This window comes from Zootoca vivipara, chromosome 2 (assembly GCF_965207765.1).
Source record: "Zootoca vivipara chromosome 2, rZooViv2.hap1.1, whole genome shotgun sequence".
NCBI lineage: Eukaryota > Metazoa > Chordata > Lepidosauria > Squamata > Lacertidae > Zootoca > Zootoca vivipara.
This window is the reverse complement of record NC_142584.1, coordinates 62,605,227-62,630,228: the sequence shown is the minus strand read 5'-3', so window position 1 is coordinate 62,630,228 and position 25,002 is coordinate 62,605,227. Positions and strand designations below refer to the sequence as shown.

At 45.9% G+C, this 25,002-nt stretch overlaps 1 protein-coding gene across 3 annotated transcripts; it reads left to right on the top strand.

Moving 5' to 3' along the window:
• Nucleotides 1–23,013, top strand: FAXDC2 (fatty acid hydroxylase domain containing 2). 3 transcript variants are annotated; one of them, XM_035105733.3, is made up of 9 exons: nt 1–139; nt 11,255–11,311; nt 13,216–13,307; nt 13,399–13,502; nt 16,071–16,192; nt 16,899–17,104; nt 18,173–18,278; nt 20,386–20,552; nt 21,615–23,013. In XM_035105733.3, exons 1-9 carry the CDS (start codon nt 59–61, stop codon nt 21,769–21,771), a joined length of 1,092 nt encoding a protein of 363 aa, XP_034961624.2. In that variant the 5' UTR covers nt 1–58; the 3' UTR covers nt 21,772–23,013. The 3 variants fall into 3 exon arrangements, with proteins under 3 accessions (XP_034961624.2, XP_088518160.1, XP_034961625.1); XM_088662034.1 differs by having other exon boundaries at nt 49–139; nt 11,255–11,318; XM_035105734.3 differs by lacking the exons at nt 1–139; nt 11,255–11,311 and adding an exon at nt 12,932–13,067.
• Nucleotides 23,014–25,002: the final 1,989 nt, after the last annotated feature.

Below are 25,002 nucleotides of genomic sequence, written 5' to 3'. Positions count from 1 at the left end.
GGCCAATTAGCTGCTTGCTTGCAGGCTCGCCCCTCCTCCTTTTCCTTCAGTTCGCTGAATGCAGCAGCCAGCAACAACAACAGACGAGACAGAAGGCAGAAATACTTGCCGGTGCCGTTGGCGAGCAGAAGTTGGTCAGGTAAATAGCTAGGAAGCAAGAGATTGGAACGGAGAAAGCTCAATTAAAACAGTTGTTTTCCCTCTGGAGTATCTCAATTTATTTTAAGAATAGTAGCTGCTTTGCCTTGAGAGAGAGAAACTGGGATAATTCAACTTTTGCAGATTTGTAACTAGTGATAGGTGTTACGACTGCAGTCTTATACTTATTTCCTTGGGAGTAGGTAAACTCAGTGGGATTTGCTTTTGAGTAAACCTGCAGTTTTCCAGTACAAACTGCCTACTCAGATGTCTCATTCATTTCACTGAAGCTTGTATTAAAGGGCCCCTGACCATCAGGTCCAGTCGTGTCCGACTCTGGGGTTGCGGCGCTCATCTCGCTCTATAGGCCAAGGGAGCCAGCGTTTGTCCGCAGACAGCTTCTGGGTCATGTGGCCAGCATGACAGAGCTGCTTCTGGCGAACCAGAGCAGTGCATGGAAACGCCTTTACCTTCCTGCCGGAGCGGTCCCTATTTATCTACTTGCACTTTGATGTGCTTTCAAACTGCTAGGTGGGCAGGAGCTGGGACCGAGCAATGGGAGCTCACCTCGTTGCAGGGATTCGAACCGCCGACCTTTTGATCAGCAAGCCCTAGACTCTGTGGTTTAATCCACAGCGCCACCTGGGTCCCTTGTATTAGGCTTGTATTAGGGAATGACTATTATCCTCGTAGCAGTTCCTTTGTAAAGCAGTAAATTCTCAGAATTTCTGTCAGCTGAGCTGGGACAGTCGGGGGGGGGGGGAAAGGAGACATAGTATATTTTTAATGCCAGTTTGTAATATTTCTTTGCAATTTGAAAGTCAGAATACTTACTCCAACTTAAACTAACAGTATTATAGTGACTCTAGTTCTTTCTCGAAGGATGGAGCTAGCTAGGAGGAGATTTTATCTTGTCCCCTGTGTTTTTCAACACCTACGGTACATGACATCACTGGGTGAGGCCATTAGGAGGCTAAGGCTGCAGTAACATCAGTATGCAAATAATACAGAAGTCCATTTGCTAGTCCCAGGGAGGCGTCTGGAGGCACTTTTGAGATGGATAAGGGGAACAAGCTGAACCTTAATCCAGATAAAAAGGGTGTGCTGTTGGTTAGGAAAGCTGGCAGTCTGGGTGGTTAAACTGTGTCATTTGTTTCTAAACAATGTGGTGACAGCCAGCAAATTAAGAAAGATTTAAAAAGGGGATTAGATTAAATTGTGCACGATATTGCAGTTACTAGTTGTGACGGTTTTGGATAGCCTTCAGCTACAGAGGCAGTATGCCAAAGATGCTTGTAGGGGCCAAGCATTTTGATTTTACCATACCCAATAACATGCAAGCTTTTTTCGCTGCCTATGTGTTTCTGGGATCAATCAATCAATCAGGATGTTTATTCGGCTTTACGCCCATCATAAAACACAACAATATAAATCAAATAAAACAGTGGACTCGTTCAAGCCACAAATAATATAACACAATTCACAGCTCACAAGGACAAATATTAACAATTAAAAAAGAAAAGTTTAAGATTATGATTAAAAATTTAGGCACTACGCTAAAATCAATATCTGATGTCATTATAGAAAATTCTTATAACTATAAATAATCTGCTAACATTCCATTCCGTGTCTTGTACGAGAGGACGGCTGTTAGGAATTTAGCAACCTGTAGAGTAATATAAGGATCCACATCTTGAAGAACCCAGGCAAGCTGGTTTGTCAGCCATAGGCTGGATTATGGAATTTAGTATACTGTACTAGCACGAGCCGAACTGTACATAGGGCAGATAAACATAACATGATGTAGAGATTCAGATGTCTTAATTTCACAAGCACACATTGAAGAGACTTGGCCCTTAGTAAATCTATGTCTCAGCACGTTTGTTGGAAAAACATTGAACCTAGCTTTAATGAAGGCATATCGGTGAGACGCGGCTGTAAGCGATGTTAAATAGGACGGAGCACGGTAAATAGGGGTTATGCCGAAATTTAACGGCGAGCATACTCCACCACCAGCTAAGAAATTTTGGTATAGCTCCGCATCATCCAGCCTTTGATTTATACACATTTTTGCCGCATTTAGATCCAGTTTGAGCAATTCAGTGGGCGAGATCTCATAGGACAGCAATTTGGCATTGATTTTTCCTGACCAAAATTTTGTGAAGTCATCCCGCCACATGCATTGAATGAGATAGTGGTTCGGGAGTTTATGCCATAGGGATATCCAATAAATCAAAACTCACCTCCATAAAACTAACTCCACTGAGGGGATCTTCATTTCTAAGTGAATAGCCGCATTACTTACGCATGTTGGTAATTTTAGAAGTTGGCGTAAGAATTGGCTTTGAAGCGACTCTAAAGGTGAGAGATTTGCAAAGGCCACCCATAAAGGTGCAGCATAGGCCATTGTGGCCATCACTTTGATGCTACCGTGTTTCCCACATTTTAAGACACCGTCTTATATTTATTTTACCCAAGAAAATAAGCCTATGGCTTATTTTCGGGGGGGTGTCTTTTTAATTTTTTTTTAACTGTAATTACGGCAGCCAGCGTTGCTGCTGCTGGGTTCCGGAGGCAGCCTGCAGGGTCGGTGCCCAGCTGCGCCGGTGCTGGACACTGGAGAGAGCAGGAGACTGAGCAGCCACTGCGGCATCGCGCTGCCAGAGACTCGCAGCCACTGAGGAGCTTGCGGCGCCGGGGCTTGCGGGCGGCTCTCGCCTTTCCGCCCTTTCTCCTGCTCCCGGGGGAGACGTGGCTTCTATTCCCCATTGCCAAGGAAACAGCCCGGGGGAGAGACGCCAGAGCTGAGGCGCCCCCCGCCCGCGGATCCCACGTGCCGCCGAAAACGGCAATGCTTAGGGCCCCCCACTCCTCGCCCGAAGTGGAGTAAGGCCCCCCGAGCGGTCCAGGGCTTGCTTCCGAATGCGCAGGGACAGGACTGCGCTGTTAAACTCTTTGCAAACTCCTTGCCCAAAAGAAAGCTGTCCTGCAGAGTGCCGGATCGAGGAGCCGGTCTGCAGAGTCAGCGCCCAGCAGCGCGGCGCTGGATTGAGGAGGCGGTGCTTCGTGCGGAGCTGCTGGGCGCCGACCCGGCAGGCCGCTTCCTCGATCTGGCGGCCTCCCGGGTTGGCGCCCAGCAGCGCCGCGCGGAGCACCGCCGGTCTGTAGAGTCAGCGCCCAGCAGCACGGCGCTGGATTGAGGAGGCGGTGCTTCGTGCGGAGCTGCTGGGCGCCGACCCGGCAGGCCGCTTCCTCGATCCGGTGCTCCGCACGGCGCTGCTGGGCGCCCACCCGGGAGGCCGCCGGATCGAGGAAGCGGCCTGCCGGGTCGGCGCCCAGCAGCTCCGCACGAAGCACCGCCTCCTCAATCCAGCGCCGCGCTGCTGGGCGCTGACTCTGCAGACCGGCTCCTCGATCCGGCACTCTGCAGGACAGCTTTCTTTTGGGCAAGGAGTTTGCAAAGAGTTTAACAGCGCAGTCCTGTCCCTGCGCATTCGGAAGCAAGCCCTGGACCGCTCGGGGGGCCTTACTCCACTTCGGGCGAGGAGTGGGGGGCCCTAAGCATTGCCGTTTTCGGCGGCACGTGGGATCCGCGGGCGGGGGGCGCCTCAGCTCTGGCGTCTCTCCCCCGGGCTGTTTCCTTGGCAATGGGGAATAGAAGCCACGTCTCCCCCGGGAGCAGGAGAAAGGGCGGCAAGGCGAGAGCCGCCTGCAAGCCCCGGCGCCGCAAGCTCCTCAGTGGCTGCGAGTCTCTGGCAGCGCAATGCCACAGTGGCTGCTCAGTCTCCTCTCTCCCATGCCCAGCGCTGCTGGGAGCCGACCCTGCAGGCATGGCTTATTTTCGGGGTATGTCTTATATTTTACAAAGGCTTTAAAATCCTGCCATGGCTTATATTATGACTCCGTCTTAAAAAGGGGGAAACACGGTATACACTTTCAAGGCCGCAGGGATGAATAAGGCCCCCTCAGAATAGAAAAAACAGAGGAGGGAGTGCGATAGGGCTTTTGTCTTGTTTTGAAGGTATTCAACTTGCACTTTTATATTGAAAATAAATTCCTAAATATTTTAATTTATGTACTTGTTCGATTTTCGTACCCTCCAGTTTCCATGTACTGTGGTGCCTTGCTAGACGAATTTAATTCGTTCCACGGGTCTTTTCTTATAACGAAAAATTCGTCTAGCGAATCCCATAGGAATGCATTGAAATTTTTTTGGATTTTTTTTGCCCATAGGAACGCATTAATTGAATTTCAATGCATTCCTATGGGAAACCGCGATTCGATAGACGAATTTTTCGTAAAACGAATTCGTCTAGCAAGGCAACCTCCGCTCGAAAAATCCTTTCGTTAAGCGGAAATTTCGTTAAGCGGCGCATTCGTTAAGCGAGGCACCACTGTATAAAGTTTTCGACTCCTTGAAAATATCAGTACTTTGGACTTGGTGTTGTTGATAGACAGTGTGGTTGATAAATAAGTTAAAAAGAAGTGGCGCTAAAATACAGCCTTGGCGTACTCCCTTATTTACTGGCACTGGGTTCGTTAGGTCTCCAGCAGGGGTTAATCTCACCCTGGCCACGGACCCGGCATGAAGTTGGGAGATAAGCCACAGAAGCCTTCTATCTATTCCCCAACAGGCAAGTTTATCCCATAGTAATTTCCTCGGAATACTATCAAACGCAGCTTTCAAATCTATGAAAGCTGTGCAAAGTTGGCCCCGTCGAGGTGTCAAGTATTTCCGGGCTAAGTGATAAAGAATAATTGCCTGATCTGTTGTAGATCGGTTTAGTCTAAATCCAGCTTGCTTGTGCCCAATCAGGTCAGCCTCAACTGACCACTTCATCAACCTTGCCAGCAAGGATCAATTTCAAGTCCTCATTGGGACCTCTAAAGTCTCAAATGGTTTTGACCAAGGCAGGGCCGGTGCGTCCATATAAGCGAGCTAGGCAACTGCCTAGAGCGCCGTCATCCGAGGGGCGCTGCCAGCCTGCCGCCCACTTGCCGCTTTCCCTCCTCCTGCTGCTTGCTGCTGGCTGCAGAGGCGCTTCCCTGCAATGCCCTGCAGGGGGCGCAGGGCCGCGCAGGCGGGGACGACAGGCTCTGCTTCCCCTTCCTCGCACTGTCGCACACTTCCTCCGGCCGCGCTCACTTCCTCCAAGTCCGAGGCGACGAGCAGCAGCTGCAGCAGCAGCGACGGCGCCGCCCAGCCGGCCAAGCGCCATGAACCCAGGTGGGTTAGGTGTCTGGCTCCCCGATGGGGCGAACCCCGCACGCAGTGCAATGCTCCCTTTGCGCAAGGTGCGCACAGGAAGAGGTGCACCCCGCAGGGCCCAGGCACCTTCACCCTCCCCAGGCGCCACTTAGGCACTAAAATGCCCAGGGCAGGATGCCCCGGGGCATGGGCAGAGTGCGCGCTGCTTCTGGGCGTGCCGGGATGGGCTGAGTCTCCCTCCTTCCTGATCATGGGGCTCTGGGAGGGGGCCCACCTGCTTCACCAGCTGCCCTCTGGCTCTGGAACCGGGACTGGTTAAAAAGCATTTCCTGTTGATTAAGCATCAGGCTTCTAATTGTTTGATCAATCAATTAATGTAAAGGTCAGTTTGCACAGGGAATGCCAGCTGGCGCAGGCTTCTGGTCAAACCCCCCTCCCCTTATGATTTGCAGCTCCGTCCATTCCACTTCAGTTTTTTAAAGCATATATTTTTATTGGTTTTCAATCCTGCAACAATGCAAGCGTACAAAATAAAATAAAATCCCCGCTCCGGCCTCCTGCAAACCTTTGCTTCATGCTTTGATCACAGTGTTACAGTCAAACTGTAGTGGTTATTTTTCACAGGTGCTGGGAAACACAGACATTTAAGTGAAAACGTCCCTTACTAAAAGTTATAAGAAACTGCTCCATATTTTATTACAAGTGATCTAATTTGACTACAAGGCACATTTCATGAGCTGTTACTTACACCCTGGGTATCATCCACTCTGCCCATGTTGGATAGGGTGGGTTTTACCAGTGCTGTATGGCCCCCAAACATAGGAGCCAACTCCTCGGGGCAGAGGTCCCTTCGCTCACCCCCTAAAATATTTGGCATTGCCATTCAAATGGTGTACATGCACCATGTTGTGTGATCACTTGAGTTATACAATCAGAAGTTATTCTCAAATCAGGATCTCACAGGTAAACAAACTAGCAGCCACTATCAAGTTTAGTCTTACACACTTTGTTTTTGCAAATATAACAGGGGGCAAATAAACACTGATGAGAGCAATTAAAAGCATTGCATCAATCCTAACTTAAACATACAGATTAACATAGGCAGTCCAAGTGTTCAAAGAGGTGACAGAGTACAGTAATTCAGATGCAGAGACCAAACTCACAGATCCAACCCACTCAAAGCGTGCCTGTTCCCTTGACCAGTTCTGGGACTCTCTGCTGTGATTGAAACTGCATTAACATACACTGTTATCATAACATATATCAGCAGGAACATATCACTGTTTGAATACTTGAGGAAATGTGATAGCCCAGAAATACTGCCTGAATGAAAGTTGCATGGATTTCCTGTTAGAAATGGGTAACTACAGGAATTGTTCAAGTACTGTACAGGGGCAAACGGAAAGATATTTAAAATGTTGGCTAGCGGTTTGGGAAAGGAATCAGGTAATGATGCTAGGGACAATACTACCTGCATATACTGTATAGGTAATTACCAGCCAAAATTAGACAGACCCCTAGTATCATGATGCCTGGGTACCAAAAATAGATGCCTATTTTTGTTTTGCGAAGCCTTTCCCTGAGATGTCTCCAGAAATGGGTTTATTATTTAGAATTTAGTGATGGAATTATTGTTTTTAGAGCATGTGTTTGGTCTCCTGTTTCTATCTTGTCCACCACTTTGAAGGCTTCATGTCATGAAATGGTCTATAAATTTGTTATATGACAAATGTATTAGACAGAGGAATAAGCAAAGTAGTATTTGCACTTATTTCCATTCTGTTACCGTCTGCTCGCGTGGGATAGTTTTTTTTATCCCTCTTATAAATGGAAAGGAGTCTGTTAAGTAGCTCCTGACTTGAATGAGCCCCTAACAGGAATTCATCCTTGACTCTTAGAGAAATTAATGAAGGGATCAGGTAGAAAACATAAACATCCAGATTGATTTTAATTTTTGCTAAGTATGCACATTCTTGAAGCAAACAGCGTAGCTAGTATTTCAGAGATAGCATATCTATATTTACAGAGAGCACAGCAATGCAATCTGCATTGATAAAGGCAGTATAATGAGCAAAGGGACTTATGGAAAATGAGGTAAAAGGTCTTTTTTAATCAAGAAAAAAAGCCTTACTTCAGCAGGAAGATTAGGCCTCATCTATGAAAGTGAGCATGTTTTTGCAGATGTGTCCATACCAGAGCAGTTTCTCCTTTCCCTTTTTAAAGTTTTCCTTCTACTGAAAAGCCCTTTGGCTCAGAAAATATGAGTCAGAAACAGAGCACAAAGTTCAGAAGAAAAATAGTCACTTTATGGGCCTTCGGGGTTCTCTCGGATAGTTTTTGGTCCAGCACAGAAACCAGGCAGGTTGCACTTTTCCCTGACCTTGTATTTCTGTCAGGATTGCCAACACCTGACTGTCACCTGATCTAGGGGCGTGTCAGATGAGGTCCTTTGAAAATCCCTGTTCAGAAAGTGTACTAAAGATCAGACCAGACACCTATGCCTTCTAGACCAACCACTTATTCTCCAGGGTGATCTTACAATGTTATAAAATTTAATGGGTCTACTCTGAGGAAAACTTACTCGAACAACATCCAGTGTGTTTGTGTTATGAAGTAATATATTCCGGAAATAATATATTCTCTTTGGTCCTTTGAAAATGCACCTGATTTTGCTCTCTGCTTTGTCCTTGCAATTCCACTGACACAGAGGGGACTGCAAAGGGTTAAAGATTCAGAGAGAATGTAAAGCACGTTCACAAAATAAACTACCCCCATGTCTTCAAAATGACATCACTGGCTCAAATGTTCATGTTGTCTAACCCACGTTCTTAAGTACAGTCATACCTTGGATCCCAAACGCCCTAGAACTCGGACGTTTTGGCTCCCGAACACCGCAAACCCGGAATTGATGGTTCCGGTTTGCGAACCTTCTTTTGGAACCTGAATGTCCGACAGGGCTTCCACGGCTTCTGATTGGCTGCAGGAGCTTCCTTCTGCCAATCAGAAGGCGCAATTTAGTTTTCGAACGTTTTGGAAGTCGAATGGACTTCCGGAACGGATTCCATTCGACTTCCAAGGTACAGCTGTATATATGAAGAGACATAGGAGAACCTTGGGTGTGCATGTGTTTATGAATCACTAATGGGCATCTGAGACAATAGCAGAAATGGGGAAATGCAGGGAACCAGGCAGAGGGCCTTCTCGGTAGTGGCACCCGCCCTGTGGAACGCCCTCTCACCATATGTCAAAGAGAAAAACAACTACCAGACTTTTAGGAGACATCTGAAGGCAGCCCTGTTTAGGGAAGCTTTTAATGTTTAATAGATTATTGTATTTTAATGTTCTGTTGGAAGTTGCCCAGAGTGGCTGGGGAAACCCAGCCAGATGGGCAGGGTATGAATAAATTATTATTATTATTATTATTATTATTATTATTATTATTATTATTATTTATTAGCATATGAATTTGTTCTTTGTGAAAGCTGGCATAGTTTTGCCTAGAAGGCTGTTGTACTGTATAATGCTAAGGGATGGTTGTATGTTGAGAGATATTAAATGTTTTTTCTCTCCCCAATGGCACTGACACAGAGTAGGTGTGAACAGGGTTAGAAACTCAGATATATAAGCAAGCAAAGCAAAGATGTTTATTCGGCTGTACACCCATCATAAAACACAACACAACAAAACAAATCATATAAAAACCACAGACTCGTACAAACCACAGATAATATAACACAATTCACAGCTCACAAGGACAAATATTAACAATTCAAAAGACATATCTTGAAGGTTTAAGATTAAGATTAAAAATTTAGGCGCTAAACTAAAATCAATATCTGATATCATTTTTTAATTTTTTTTTTATAACTATCAATAATCAGCTAACATTCCATTCCGTCTCTTGTACGAGAGGACGGCTGTTAGGAATTTAGCAACCTGTACATCTTGAAGAACCCAGGCTAGCTGAAGGTCAACTGGATTGTCAGCCATAGGCTGGATTATGGAGTTTAATATACTAGCACGAGCCGAACTGTACATAGGACAGATAAACATAACATGGTGTAAAGATTCAGTTGATTTCATTTCACAAGCACACATTGAAGAGACTTGGCCCTTAGTAAATCTATGTCTCAGCACGTTAGTTGGAAAAACATTGAACCTAGCTTTAATGAAGGCATATCGACGAGACGCGGCCGTAGGCGTTGTTAAGTAGAACGGGGCACGGTAAATAGGGGTTAGGGTTAAGCTAATCACCAAATGGCAATTTACACCTAGGTTACAGTCGCCACAACAGAATATCTAGGCACCTTTTTGGCAGTAGTGGTGGTGGTGATCATCATATATACCACTTTATTTATTTATTGACCTAAAAAAATCTCGAAGCGGTTTACAACACATTAAAGCATCATTGCAGAATAAAACTAATTCAAGCTTCAAGGGGAATAGTTCAGATCCTTCTCTAAGGGGCGTTTTCCTTTCCCCATCTTTATTTACCTACTTAATTTATATAGCTGCTGTATAATTATTTATTTATTTATTTGGTATCCCGGCCGAGGCCGGGCTCAGAGCTGCTAACATCATAAAAACAAGACAATATGCATAAAAGCAGACATCAATGAATTAAAATACATGGTGTGTGAACCATGTACCCCTTAGAGAAAAAAAGCAGGCTATGAATGCAATAAATAAATAAATTACCTGCTGACTGGAGGGGCCAGCCAGATGGAGATGTTAGTCACCAACCTGGCATCCAGAGATCTCCATGTGGTCACAATTCAACACTTGCCAGTCACAAAACATGCCTGGCTAATTTCTAACACCGGTTGCTGGGTATCGTGCGCAGCAGAGGGCTACAGTACTCCCATCCTGCTTACTGGCTTCCCAACAGGCACCTGGGAGGCAAAACACAGCTGGCACCACGGGTATGAATGCCAGTAGCAGAGGAGGAAAGGCTTTCCTTCAAAACCCTTGCGGAACGTTGTGTAAGAAAATGCTTTAAGCAACTAGGCGACTCCCATAACTTTACAATGGGAGTCAACCTGACAAATGGATTTTGAAATGGAATTTCTCCAAGACACGTTCTGTTTATGAGGATGGGAATGGATCTGTGTGTACTCTTTGAAGGATGGCATTGTTTCGATAATTACAGAGGTGTAGTGTGGCGGAGGCACTGGGGCATTTTTGAAGGAGTGCACAGGGCAGTCTCGAGCAGCTCGGCTGCCCTGGCGCTGAGGGGCAGAGATCGCTCCGGCACCCCCGCCCTCGCAGGGCGCAGCATGGTTTCCGCCCGGCGCCCTGGCGCACCATGCCACCAGGGGTCTACTTAGAGCCGGCCCTGGGAGTGCAATCAGGTGCCCCCATGACAGGCAAGGAACCCTTGCAGCTAAGGCATGGCAGGAGGGAGATTGGTCTAGTGGGTGAGGAGACTGTTGAGATGGGCTCCGTCCACCCTCCGCGCAGCCTCCCACCCTGCGCACCCCAACCCCAGCCGCCCAGCCTACGGTGGGGGGGGGGGGTTGCAACCGCCCCAGGCGCCAGCAATCCATGCTGTGCCGCTAGATGAGTACAGTGGTACCTCTGTTTATGAACTTAATTCATTCCGGAGGTCCGTTCTTAACCTGAAACCATTCTTAACCTGAGGTAGCACTTTAGCTAATGGGGCCTCCCGCTGCTGCTGCCGCGCAATTTCTGTTCTCATCCTGAGGTAAAGTTCTTAACCCGAGGTACTACTTCTGGATTAGCAGAGTCTATAATCCGAAGTGTTTGTAACCTGAGGTGTTTGTAACCCGAGGTACCACTGTATAGGCTTTTCCCATGGCCTTCACTGACGCAATCTGATTATATGTCATGAATCCTCATCTTCAATCCCAGTTTCACTCTAATTTTGTGTATTGATTTGCATTTCAGATGATGAAGGAAGGTGCTACATGCTGGGAACCTAGCCCTCGAGGACATCAGAGACAGGTAAAAGGTACCACTCCCGCAGCTTTCAATGGTACAGTTTGAAAGTTGATAGGGAAAGGTGCTGAGTTCCAAAAGCAGAGAACTCAATCCATAGCTACAAAGGAATTTTGGAATGCACCCAGAGTGCGCTCCCGATGCTTCCTTTTGAATTTGCCGCATTATTTTGCTTTATTCCTTTATATTCTAAAATATAACTGGTTTAAAACTACAAAATCAATACAGAATTAAAATACACAGTAACAGTTCCTTTGGGGCGTGCAGGCCTGGATCTGGGCGGGGAAAGCAAGATAGCTTTCCATTATTTTTATTTATTTCATAAAATGTATCCAATGCTTGGTTGTATATATTTTTAAAAACCTCAGAGATTTACAAACAGAATAAAACAATAACATTATGCACTGAATGGAGGTGCCAGGGAATCCCCACATACAACACATTACAACAATCCAGTCTTGTACTATCCAATGCATAAACTATTGTGGCCAAGTTTCCCAGTTCAGGAATGGTCATCGCTGTTGTACCAGTTTCAGTTAGTAAAAGGCCCTTCTAGCCACTGAGGCTACCTCCAATGACAGAGTTGGATCCAGAAGGCCCCCCCCCAAAAAACTGTGAACCTGCTCCTTCAGGGGCATTGCATAGGTAGGCAGCTGACCAATTTCTTGGATGTGGAAACGATTTACCCACAATGCCTCTGTCTGTCCAGGATTCAATCTCAGCTTGTTTTTCTTCTTCCATGTCACACTGCGTCCCAGCAATATCTCAGAAACTGTTCTTCCATTTCACACTGTGTCCCAGCAATATCTCAGAAACTGTTCAGATCAAGATGCTGTGGAGAGATAGAGCAGCTTGTCATTTGCATTCTGAGGGCACCTCCCTGCCAGATTCCTAATAGCCCTTCCCAGTGTCTTCATATAGATATTGAGCAACAGAGGCGATAAGTTCAAGACCTGTAAAACTAAACTCGGATGTCACTTTCCCCGGTCAATAGAATTGGTGTTAAAGTCCACTGCTTATTCCAGCAGATCACCGCTAATAATTTTCTCATCAACATTTCAGAACAATCCTGTGACACACCACCCCAATCTCTGCAGCAGTGCGAGATTCCAGGGGTCCAGGCACATAACCCAGGGCCTGAATTTCCTTAGGAAATGAGGCACCATGGGGACTGTGGTGTCTATAATTTATGGTTTATTTGCACATACCTGAGCCTACATTGGAGAGGTTCAAAACATTACCCTCCAAGCGGGTTCTGTTTCTTCCATGGCTGCTGCTTGGATTCAAACTGTCACCCTACATTGCTCTGATTCCCCTTTCTACAGCTTTGAAACTGCCTGCAAAGCACAACCGTTTCCCCTTTCGCTTACATTATTGTCCACGGCAATCGTGAACCTACCCCACTCTAGCACTGTCTTTCTGGCTAACCCTGGGCTCAGGGTGGAGCTCAAGGCATTGGCTCATCTTCCAGGTTATCACCAGGCTTTGATTCCCTAATAATCAACATGAGCTGGATCCAGGTAACTCTCCAACCCTTCATTAATTCTAATTTTACTGGACCCAGACAATTAGGGTGCCTCACACCCTACAAACCCACAATAGTACTCTCTGCCTACTGAGATACTACTTAATTGTTGCTTGACGTTCATGGAAGGAAGTTGGGAGCTAACACCTGGAGAGCTTCCCTCCTGTCTTTCCCCAAGGCAAGGAGCAGCAGCTTTTGGGAGAGTGGAAAGTGTTCTGGCCTGTCGGTGATACGGGTGTAAGTTGTGTCAACCTTTCCGAGGTTTTATATACCTCCTTTAAAGTACATTCATACTTGCTAGATTCCCATATTCTGTGCCTCTCATTCTCTCCATTTTTTGGCTTATTGACATTGAATATGTCCTTGTGTTTTCTTGTATTCTCAGGTATGGAAGTTCTGGGATTCGATGAAGATCGCTGCCTTTATACTGGGTCCTGCCCTGCTCATGTTTGTTGCTTTCAGGAACTCAGTCACATGGTAAGTCCACCAGGTCCCTGGAGCTCAATAATGGTTTGGCCAAAAGGAAAGTGGCAACTGCTATTGTCACAGGATCGCTTTTGTGTTTCAGGCACCTGCAGAAATTCTGGGGAGCCTCTGGCTTGTTCTGGCAGACTCAGTGGGAGAACTTGCACCACCTCCTAGGGGGAAATGAATGGGTGATTTTCATAGTTTGTGAGTCACTTTGAACTGAAGTCAGTTATTGTCTGTGTTTTTAACGGCTCTTTCAATTCTGTTAGTATTTTATTCCATTATAATGATGGTCTTTTCTATGTATTTAGCTTGTTCTATTTTATCTGTGTAAGCTGCCTGAGTCTCAAATTGAGGGAAAAGGCAGGAATACTAATAATAGGCTCATTTCTTATCTACGTATAAGGGTGGTTTTGAATATAAAAGCATTCCTATAATATAATACCTTGTCATATCTGTTTACCATTGGGCATGTGCCTCATTGAACCCAAGCTTGCTGATACATAAGTTAGGCAAAACTTCCTGATTGACCAATAATACGTACTGTCCCTATTCCTCCTTTCCTTCACAACATGCAGAGTTATGTGGAGTGACTTAATTTAAAAGTGTGGGGCTGTGGCCAAGGACCTCTGAATCCATATTTATGTATAGCATCTAGTCTCTTTTCAGAATGTTCACAAAGCTTAAGTGACAATGATAGTCCAGCTACGTTGCTATGAGGTGAAGAGGACAAGAGTCAGCTTCTAGTACAAAAACTATTGCTGTGTTATTGATAAAAAAATTCCTTCAGTAGCACCTTAAAGACCAACTAAGTTTTTATTTTGGTATGAGCTTTTGTGTGCATGCACACGCACACGAAAGCTCATACCAAAATAAAAACTTAGTTGGTCTTTAAGGTGCTACTGAAGGAATTTTTTTATTTTGCTTCGACTCAGACCAACACGGCTACCTACCTGTAACTGTGTTATTGATGTTGATGATAGGGGAGGGGGGGTGGGGCACAATGGGTGGACAGGTATGGAGGACTCCCTGGTCCTGAATGGGGTAACTGTGCCCCTGAGGGACCAGGTGCGCAGCCTGGGAGTCATTTTGGACTCACAGCTGTCCATGGAGGCGCAGGTCAATTCTGTGTCCAGGACATCTGTCTACCAGCTCCATCTGGTACGCAGGCTGGGACTCTGCCCGCAGAGTGATACATGCTCTAGTTTTCTCCTGCTTGGACTACTGCAATGTGATCCACGTGGGGCTACCTTTGAAGGTGACACAGAAACTACAACTAAGCCAGAATGCAGCGGCTAGGCTGGTGATTGGGAGCGGCCGCTGAGACAATATAACACAGGTTATGAAAGACCTACATTGGCTCCCAGTATGTTTCCGAGCACAATTCAAAGTGTTGGTGTTGACCTTTAAAGCCCTAAACAGCCTCAGCCCAGTGTACCTGAAGGAGCATCTCCACCTCCATCGTTCAGCCCAGACACCGAGGTCCAGCGCTGAGGGCTTTCTGGTGTTTCCCTCACTGCGAGAAGTGAGGTTACTGGGAAAAGGGAGAGAGCCTTTTCGGTAGTGGTGCCTGCCTTATGGAATTCCCTCCCATCAGATGTCAAGAAAATAAACAACTTTTAGAAGACATGTGAAGGCAGCCCTGTTTAGGGAAGTTTTTAATTTTTGATGTTTTGTTGCTGTATTATTATTATTATGGGTGGAATATAATGGGTGGCTCCTTCATGGATCATTGCCTTGTCGTGGCGAAGGGGCTTGAATAACTGAGAGAAGCTATGAGCTGTGCCGTGCAGGCCACCCAAGATGGACCAAACTGCGGGAGGCAGTGCAAGACAGGAGTGCCTGGCGTGCTCTGGTCCATGGGGTCACGAAGAGTCAGACACAACTAAACGACTAAACAACAACAACGTAATGTGTGGGGTATAAATAATAAATTACTACTACTACTACTATTCTGCATCTCACCAAGGAACCCTTTGCATCTCTTCCTATTTAGCCCACTGGTATAATGCAAATAGCAGGAGAACTTGTGGCCCTCCAGAGCAGGGGTCGGCAAGATTTACCTTGCCTGGGCCGGTTCACTCCAGCGGAGATCCCAGCGTGGGCCAGATTGCTCGCCAGCCTGCGATTTCTGGTGTCTGCGTCTGCACATATGCGATTTTCGGCATCTTCGCATGCGCAGACGTGATCTTCGACACCACGGATGCGAGTACCTTCACTGCACTGTGCTGGTTTAGCGCAGTGGGCGGGGACTCGCCAAGTGGGCGGCTCAGTTCAGGGGCAGCTCATGGGCCAGTTAAACGACCTCCGTGCGACGCTTGTGGCCCATGGGCCTTAGGTTGCCGACCCCTGCTCCAGGGGATGTTGGACTACAACTCCTATCGGCCCCAGCCAGCATGGCCAATGCTCAGGGATTTGTACTCCAAGAATATCTGTAGGGCCACGAGTTCCCCACTCCTGCTATGAAGCATCAGGCGTGAATGTAAGAGTCTCTATCAATTGCTTAAGTGAAAGCCACAATGAAATTCAGTCTTCCACGTGACCTTTGATGAACCGTGGGCAGCAGATGATGGGGACACACCCACACATCTATTACTGGAGTATCTGCTCTGTCAACACAAATAGAATTAGTCTCTCCCTTCCGCTTGTCCATTTGAACAACATCTATGACTGTGGTCTTCCCATGCCACTCATTTCCTGCTCTTTCTTATCCTTTTCTTTTTGAGCTGCTGTCCTGTCCCCACTCGCTCTTTCCCTCTTCTTGTACTACAGGCGCTGGAATAATTCCTGCCCTGATTTTCTGGATCTTCAATGGAATCTTGATGGTAGCAGATGTGACTGGGAAGCCGAGTTTCATCACCCGATACCGCATTCAGTTGGGGAAGAACGATCCTGTGGGTATTTTTTTTGCACAAATATGGCAGCCCTGTTTGCTTGTTCTGAGTGGGAGCTGTTGATTCCTCCCCAGATAGCCTTTCTAGCTTCAGTCAGGGGATGCATCCAGCAGTTACGGTACAAATATGTTGATTTGGGTAGATAGCATTTTGGTCTTTTTATCTGTTTCTCCAGGAAGAGTCTTCTTCCCTTCCACTAGCTCTGTATAATAGCGTAGACTGAGGAGAGAAATGATTGGCCCAAGGTCACATTCAGAGTGAGCTTCGACTCCCTGCATAGGCCTGACGGAATAAAAATGTTTTCAGCAGGCATTTAAAAACTGGAACTGAAGGCACGGCATTTTGAGTGGCCGCTAGTGATTCTAACATTTTCTTTATAGTGGTGGGTGAATTTATCGTCCCAATTATCCTAACAGAAGTTGCAGCTTCAATAAAAGAAGGGAACTGTTTCCCAGTCCCACAAAAAAGCACCAGTGTTTGTTCCTGTGCCTTTATCCTAATTGCTCCACAGGGCTCATGAAGCCTGAATATGCAATGACTGAAGATTTAGAACTTAAAGCCTTCTTTATTTGGCAAGTAGAGAGGGAGAAGCCACTTCGAGCCTCTAACTGTAGCCAAGGGTCTTCCAGGCTTGCAGAATGTTCATCCCAGCTTAGGCAGTGCTGTTCCACATTTTAACCCAGGTTCATTTTGCCTCTCCCCCTAGGTGGACACAAAAAGACTGCAGGATGCCATACGCACAGCCCTGTTCAATGATTTTTTCATCTCTCTGCCTATGATTATCCTCATGCTCCCTATTCTGAAATGGAGGGGGGAGCCATGCAGTTTGCACTTGCCAACTTTCCATTGGTTTCTTCTCGAGCTGGCAATCTTTACGCTATTGGAGGAAATTCTCTTCTATTACTCTCACCGGTAAGGCACACATTACATTGAGATAACAGATTGGGCTGCCCTCCTTGGTTGGTTTTATAATGTGCAGTATCCAACTGGCTAGATTGAGACTGGCATTTTAAGGCTGCAGTTTCCACTCCTTCAAAAAAAGTGATTTTCTAGTTAAACATAGCTAACAGGATGCGATAGATTGGATAGTGGTGGTGGTTGTTTTACTGAAGTGTAGTTGCCACAATTGCACGTGCAGTGCAAAGTAATCATGCTGTTATCCCTACCCCCTTGTATTTACTTGAATCAAATGCTCACCTTTTTTGGCCAACTTACATTGTGAAAATTAAGGTGTGCATTAGATTCCGATGGCACATTTACATTCACCAGCAAATACTTTTTTTGGCTTTAAGGTTCTGAAAATTGAGGTGCGCATTAGATTTGATTGTGCATTAGACTCGAGTAAATACGGTAGCTGCCTTGCATGGTGCCTCAACACCAGCTGTTCTGCCCACAGATCAGGGGCGTCTTAAGGTTATCTGGCACCATGGTGCAGGGATCCCTCAGGCGCCCCCCACCCCCACGCTTCCCTCCGGGCGGGCAGCACCTCTCCCTCGGGCCCCTCTGCAGCCCACCTCGCTCCCCCCCCACGCCGCCATGGTGCGCCTTCTGCTTCTTGCCCGCGGCGGGCAGGACCGATGCCGGCAACGCCGGACTTGTGCTCTTCCGGGCAGGGCCAGGCGTGGCGGGCAGCCGGAGGGGGGAGGCCCAACGGGCAGGGACGCTGCCAGTTGTGCTCCGCCTCTGCCTACTTGGCAGAACCAGCTGCGTGGCGCTGCCGTCCAGGGAGCCCTGGCTGCCGCGCTGATGGGAGGCTTGCGGCCGGCTTCCCTGCAATGGTGCCCACAGCCCAAGAAGAGGCGGGCGAGGGCGGCGCTGCTGGCGGGGCTTGAGGCGGCTCCTCCGGCAGGGAGGAGGCTCCGGGCACGGCATGGCGGAGGCGCCCTCCAGAACCGTGGCGCCTTGTGCCAGTAGCCTCTGGCTAAGACGCCCCTGCCACAGGTAAAATATGGCATATTGTCTCTGCTTCTTCACCTGCAGGCTTCTTCATCACCCTCTCCTATACAAACACATTCATAAAAAACATCATGAATGGACCGCTCCCATTGGTGTAGTTTCCATCTATGCTCATCCAATTGAGCATGTGGTAAGTGGCACAACTGGCAACTGAGGAAAGTCTAATGACCCATTGCAACACCTGAGGTACATGGCTTAATAAAGTTTCAGATTAGGTTATAATGGTAAAACAACATCTTATTTACGAGTAATATTGGCAAGTGACTATTCTGGAAAAACTGGTTGCCCTTGATAAAATATTATTGAAAAAATAATTACCTCCTGCAAAAGAAAATTCAAGAAGGTTTTGAAATATTTTTAGTAGAAATATTGCAATTTTCTGTTAACTGAAAATTTCCTTGCATAATGAAGTAAAAAAAAAAGAGTTTTGTTGATTATTGATAGTAAAGGACCTCTTGACGGTTAAGTCCAGTCAACAGCAACTATGGGGTGCAGTGCTAATCTCTGCTTTCAGACCGAGGGAGCCAGTGGTTGTCCGCAGACAGCTTTTCTGGGTCATGTAGCCAGCTTTTGGTGCCCGGAACACCATGACGAGTGCCAGAGCGCATGGAGGCGCCATTTACCTTCCGACCGCAGTGGTACCTATTTATCTACTCGTGCTGGTATGCTTTTGAATTGCTAGGTTGGCAGGAGCTGGGGCAAAGCAACAGGAGCTTACCCTGTCACCCGGATTCGAACTGCCAACCTTACCATCAGCAACCCCCAAAGGCTCAGTGGTTTAGACAATTGCTAAGTGATCAAATAAAAAAAGAGAAAATGTTCCAATATACCTCTGCATAGGCATACAATCTGTATAGACTGTACAGAGACCACAGAAAAGAATGTTCTTACCTGTGAATCTTCTTCTCAGAGGCAGTTCCATCTGCTTCAGGAGGTTCCTATGAGGTGCCAGTCAGACATTCCCTTTCACTGGCCACAGTGAAATGAAAGAGATGCAAGAGGATGACTCTCAAAACCACCTCTGCTTTATACCCGAAATAGTATGGTCTAGGTGTAGGACTCTACTTTAAGGCAGGGTGGAACTAAAGGTAAAGGTAAAGGACCCCTGACAGTTAAGTCCAGTCACAGACGATTCTGGGGTTGTGGTGCTCATCTCGCTTTACAGGCGAAGGGAGCCGTCGTTTGTCCGCAGAGTTTTTCCGGGTCATGTGGCCAGCATGACTAAGCCGCTTCTTGCACAATGGAACGCGGAAACCAGAGCAGCACACTGAAACGCCGTTTACCTTTCCGCAGCTCGGGCTGCGAACGTGATCCGTGCGGGAGGCATGTTCGCAACCCGCAGCGGCGCACACGCTGGTCACAATTTGGTGTTTCTGCGCATGCGCGAGCGCCAAAACCCGGAAGTAACCCATTCTGGGACTTCTGGGTACGGCGCGGTGCGCAACCCGAAAACGTGCAACCTAAAGCGGCCGTAACCATAGGTATGACTGTATCTATGTGCGCTTTTGGGCGTGCTTTCGAACTGCTAGGTTGGCAGGAGCTGAAACTGAGCAACGGGAGCTCACCCCGTCATGGGGATTCAAACTGCTGACCTGATTGGCAAGTCCAAGAGGCTCAGTGGTTTAGACCACAGTGCCACTCGTGTCCCTAGGGTGGAGCTACTGTCCCTTAAAATACACGAACAAGTTTAAGTACTGCATTTCCCATTCTTTTCTTAGGAGACCTTGGTTGCCTGCTTGGAAGAATAGATGATATGTCAGACAAAAATAAGTAACATAAGGCAATCATGGTTCTGGGAATAAGATGGTGTAAAATAAGGCATACACTAGTCTCCTGTTCCCGCTTATGGACTTCAATTGCTACCCACCCACCCCGGCATATCAATGAAGTATGAGGGAGACCAGGCCTACGGTTCTTCCTTCCATTAATTCGACACGGCTTCCTCTTTCACGTTAGCAAGTGCCCAGGGCAGAACCAGGTCAGCAGTAAAGCACTTTTGGAGCAGAAGAGTAACGTCAAAGGAGATTTGCAACCAATATGCAGAGTCAGATGTTAAAACACCCTGCAGATCTCTTTGAAAAAAAAACACCTTTTTATCTGCACATAGAATATATATGACACTTAAAAAGCACCAGCTTTTCAACAGTGGAGCGTCAATCTTTGAAGCTCACCACCCCCTCTTTGGGAATATTTTCTGTGTACATATTCATCATTATGAACCTGCACTTATATTCCAGTTTTCCAACATGCTGCCTGTGATGACCGGCCCAATCCTCATGAGATCTCATGTTACATCCATCATGGCGTGGCACTCCCTTTCCTTTCTGGCCACCACCATTTCTCACTGTGGCTACCATTTACCTTTCCTGCCCTCACCAGAGTTCCATGACTTCCATCATCTCAAGTAATTAGATTTTGTTCTTAGAGGCCACATTTGCCTCACTCATAACTGGGACCGGGGGTGGGGGTGTGGGGTTGATGCATACAGCTGCTGGAACGGACTTCGCTTAATTTAGCCAGCATTCAAGTTCTCTAAGCCTTGGCTGAAGTTCAACACAAAAGAAGATTCCCTACCCCCAAACCCACTATTATCCTAGCATATGAAAGTACTCAAAATCTTCAGGCATATCTTGTTTTCTTGGGGGGGGGGGGTAAATACTCTTCTGTGCGGCTACTTAGTGCTCAGCTGCTTATTGTGGCTTTATGTAACTGGTCTCATGCTGCCAGAAATGAATTTGGCCTAGGCAAACTATATTGCTATCCTTGGGATGAAATATTCCCCATAGGCACTCATATGAATATTACCTCTAAGGCAATCTCTGGTCCACCAGATCACTGCCAATTCCCATCAGCACCAGCCAGCATGGCCAATGATCAGGGATGGTAGAAATTGAGCTTCAACAACATCTAGAGGTCCACCGATTTCCTACTCTGGCTCCATCAGTCACATTACAGTTAAGGGTAGTGTTTCTACTTTCCGTAACAGCAGTGTTTTACTCTTGCAATATGCTCTTTACAACTAAAGCCATTCCCAGAGTTATTTGTGTTGGGGGTGGGGGAAGCAGCAATAGACAGTTTCCATCCCAATGCAAATAGCTGTTTTATGGGGTTGGATTTTTTTGTTTGGGGGGGGGGTGTTTAAAAAAACCTTTGGGGTTTTTCAATTAAAAAAAACTTCTGTATACATTTACAAACCTGACAAGTCATTCTTGCTCAAACACATCTATTTAAAACTAGAAAATTTAAACATGCAAGGCCCCCCCCACCCCATCCTGCTTTCAGATGACAGACTGAGAGCTTCAAAGCAACAATATGGTACAGAATAATATGGAGAGTCAAAATTTAACCGATTAGGGTCAGGGTGGAATGGGGCACGTTGTTTAATGGAAGGGAAATGCCTACATCATTACAGTATGTTCACCATTAAAAGTATGTACTGCAATTATTTCCCTTTCTTTTTCACCAGATTCAATCAGTGCTATGGTGTCTTGGGTGTGCTGGACCGCCTGCATGGAACAGATCTGTTGTTCAAGCAAACAAAGGCCTATGAGAGACACTCCGTTCTGTTGAGCCTCACCCCCCTCACTGAAAGCATTCCTGATTGTCCTAAGAAATCAGAGTGACCCTTAAGTGCAAATTATTTCCTTTGACATCATCCAGATAATCACAAGAATCGGGAAATACCAGATTTTCTGGTGAGGCACTCAACAAGATTATTGTGGCAGGTTTCATGTTTTCATTGGCAAGGGACAGAGCTTGACCTATAACACAGCCTCCGAAAAGGATCAGGGTAACGCTTATGTTTGTAGAGCACCATGGCAGAAGAGGAATAATGGCAGCATCTACAGAAATGGTTGTGATTGACCAAGGAAAGCAAACAGCTGAAAGTACTGTATAACAAAGGGTGCTGGAGGTGAGAGAATACACTTTCTGGCTTACAGAAAACAAGTAACTCTCATAGAATTCCAAGTTGGAATTTCAGCCTGACCCAACAAAGGACCAAGAGCAGGTGAATTCGAGAGCATTTACCGTATTTTTCTGTGTATAAGACAATGTTTTTTGGTATTAAAAAAAATAGGCAGAAATTGGGTGTCGTCTTATACAGATACCGTGCTTCTCATATTATAAGACACGTCTTATATTTATTTTTTCCTCAAAAAAAACACACTATGGCTTATTTTCAAGGGATGTCTTATTTTTTTCCTCCTCCTCCTGCCGCGGCCGGCATTGCTGCTGCGCCTATCACTATGTCTTATTTTCGGGGTATGGCTTATATTACTTGAATGCTTAAAAATCCTGCTGTGGCTTATTTTATGGGTATGTCTTAAAATATGAGAAACACGGTAGTGAATGCAGAGGGGTGTGTGTGCGATTAATGGCAGCAGCAAACAGGAGATAGTCGGGTTATTGGTGGCTGTGGCAATTGGGCAGGCGAATGGCAGCTGCGGCAAGTGGGCTGTTAGTGGTGGTGAGCGGGCAGACAATTGGCGGCTGTGACGAGGTCTGTGATTGGCAGTGGCTGTGGCAAGTGATCATTGGTGGGCAGGCGGGTGAGCAACTGGCGGAAGTGAACCTCCTCTATGCCCACAAGCTAAACAACTTAATTTCTTAATTTTGGGTTTAAAAATTAGGGCTCGTCTTATACACTGAAAAATACGGTATTCCTAATCTCGGAAGAAAGCAGGGGACTGAAATCTGCCATCTCCCTGAGTACCAAGCTGAATGAGTAGTCCTACTGAACAGTACAATGTAAGGCATCATGCTGTTGTATAGCAAGATACTCTTGTGCTGCATTACTGTAAAGGGGGGGGAGGTAAAGTTTTATCACTCTATATGATCTATTAAAGATTTCTATCTATGCTTAATTGGGTTTTTATTTCTATTTTTCCTTATGTTTGCAGCTGTTTCTATTTTAGCTGTAGGGCACCCTGAATCCGTCAGGGAAAAACGTGGGATATAAATAAATATAATCATAAGTCATGCCTCTCCAAGTAACTGAAGATTTTTAAAGAGATAGTGGAGCTAATTAACATAGCCAAAGAGAGCATTATGACGATCTTTTATACTCACTAAAACTCATTAGAAAAAGTAGCTGTTTGGTGACCCTGGAATGGAAAACAAACACAAAATGAAACCATTCTCGTTTTGCTTCCACATGGGCCTAGTCCTCAAGAACAGCAGATGAGGCAATAAACATCACTGTGCCACTCCAGGCAGAAGACATACAAGAGGCTTGAGTACAATGATCTATTCCAAATATTTAGCTTTCGGTGTGCAGCGATACTTTTTTTTTGTATAGAGGACCATTCAGTCATTTCAAAGGCGGCATACACACAGGTTGCCTCTTAGCCCAATTTTTCATTCTTTGAAGAACAGTTTAAATAATGTAAGCAACCAGGAATCTTGCTAGAGTACATAATACTGAAAATGCAAAAGGACATTTGTCTTGACAAGTAACATTTTTAGCACACTTATCCTGCCATTACATCATCATATCGTGCATCTCCCAGTTCTCTGGTCCACATGTGGTTGCCATTAGTAGAAATAGCCTCAAGGCAGAAACAAGAGTGTGCAAATTGCATGGTCTTTTGAGGTTTTTATTTTTATACATTTTTGTATTAAAAAGGAAAAAGCATAATTACCACAAATTACAAAGGACTAAAGCACTACTAGAATAATGAGTCACATCAGCCTAGAAAGCAGATACTCTGAATAATATTACTGTTTATAATACAGGCTCTCATTCAAGTATTTTACAATTTGTTTCCTCTTCCTTCCCCTGTCCCCCCTCCCCCTCCCCCAATGTGATGATGATCCTAGCACATGGGTTAAGATTTACATACTATTAACAGATGGGATTGTGTATGGTGGGCCATATTAACAAGATCTTTTCCTCCCAGGTGATAAACGGTAACAGTTGGTTTAAAAGTTATCTCAATAATAAATACAGCTGAAAGTGATTACAAACACTTCTGGGGTTTTGTTTTAGCAGAAGGGGCATGGTTGGAGCATGTATACATACAAGCCTGCTCAGGCAGAGCAAGCAAACCTAACAAACTGATGGTTCTTTTCCTACTGTGATGGCGTTATCAGACATCTATAAAAAACAATCATTGCATCTTTTTGCAGGTTCCTCATCTGAAGGGTTGGGGTTGTTGTTGTTTTTTTTAGCAGCTTAACACAACTTCACACTAAGGAAGCTCCAACCACCACCATTTAAAGCTCAGTGTTGACTTCTGAGTCACAGTTTCATAGGCTGGGAATCCCAACCACCACGGTAGTGCACCACTGCAAGGGCAAAGCCAACGATGATAGGAGGAGAATTCAGCCATTCCTGTTCCATAGCCACATGGCAATGCTACAGCAGGAAGGCTCCGGTGGGCAAAAGCTTCTGCCAAGGACATTGAAATCTATTTTCCAAAGGATATCAGTGACCCAGGCCACCCTGTTGTACCAAGATCTATATTCTGGGAAGGAGGACAAATAGATACAGGAACAATACCATTGAGGAAATAAAAAAGAAGGGCAACAGAAGGCCAGACTTGGAAGAACAAAGTCTGTAAAACCAAAAAAAGGATGGTTAAACCCATGCCCTTTCGATGCTTCCAACCATAGGGTGTCCTCATCACAGATACATCGGTCCTATGTTCAAGTGTCTTCAGAAAGTTAAAATGTAAACTAACAGAAATGTTATCCTTAGAATTTTTTAATTAAAAAAACCACTTTGTCCAAACCCATGTTGCTGAGATGAAATTTCCCGCCACCCCCCATAAAACCACTCATATATGAAATTTGATTAAAAAAACATAACTGAGGCATTTAACAATGTAGCTACCCATCCCTTCTAAAAACCT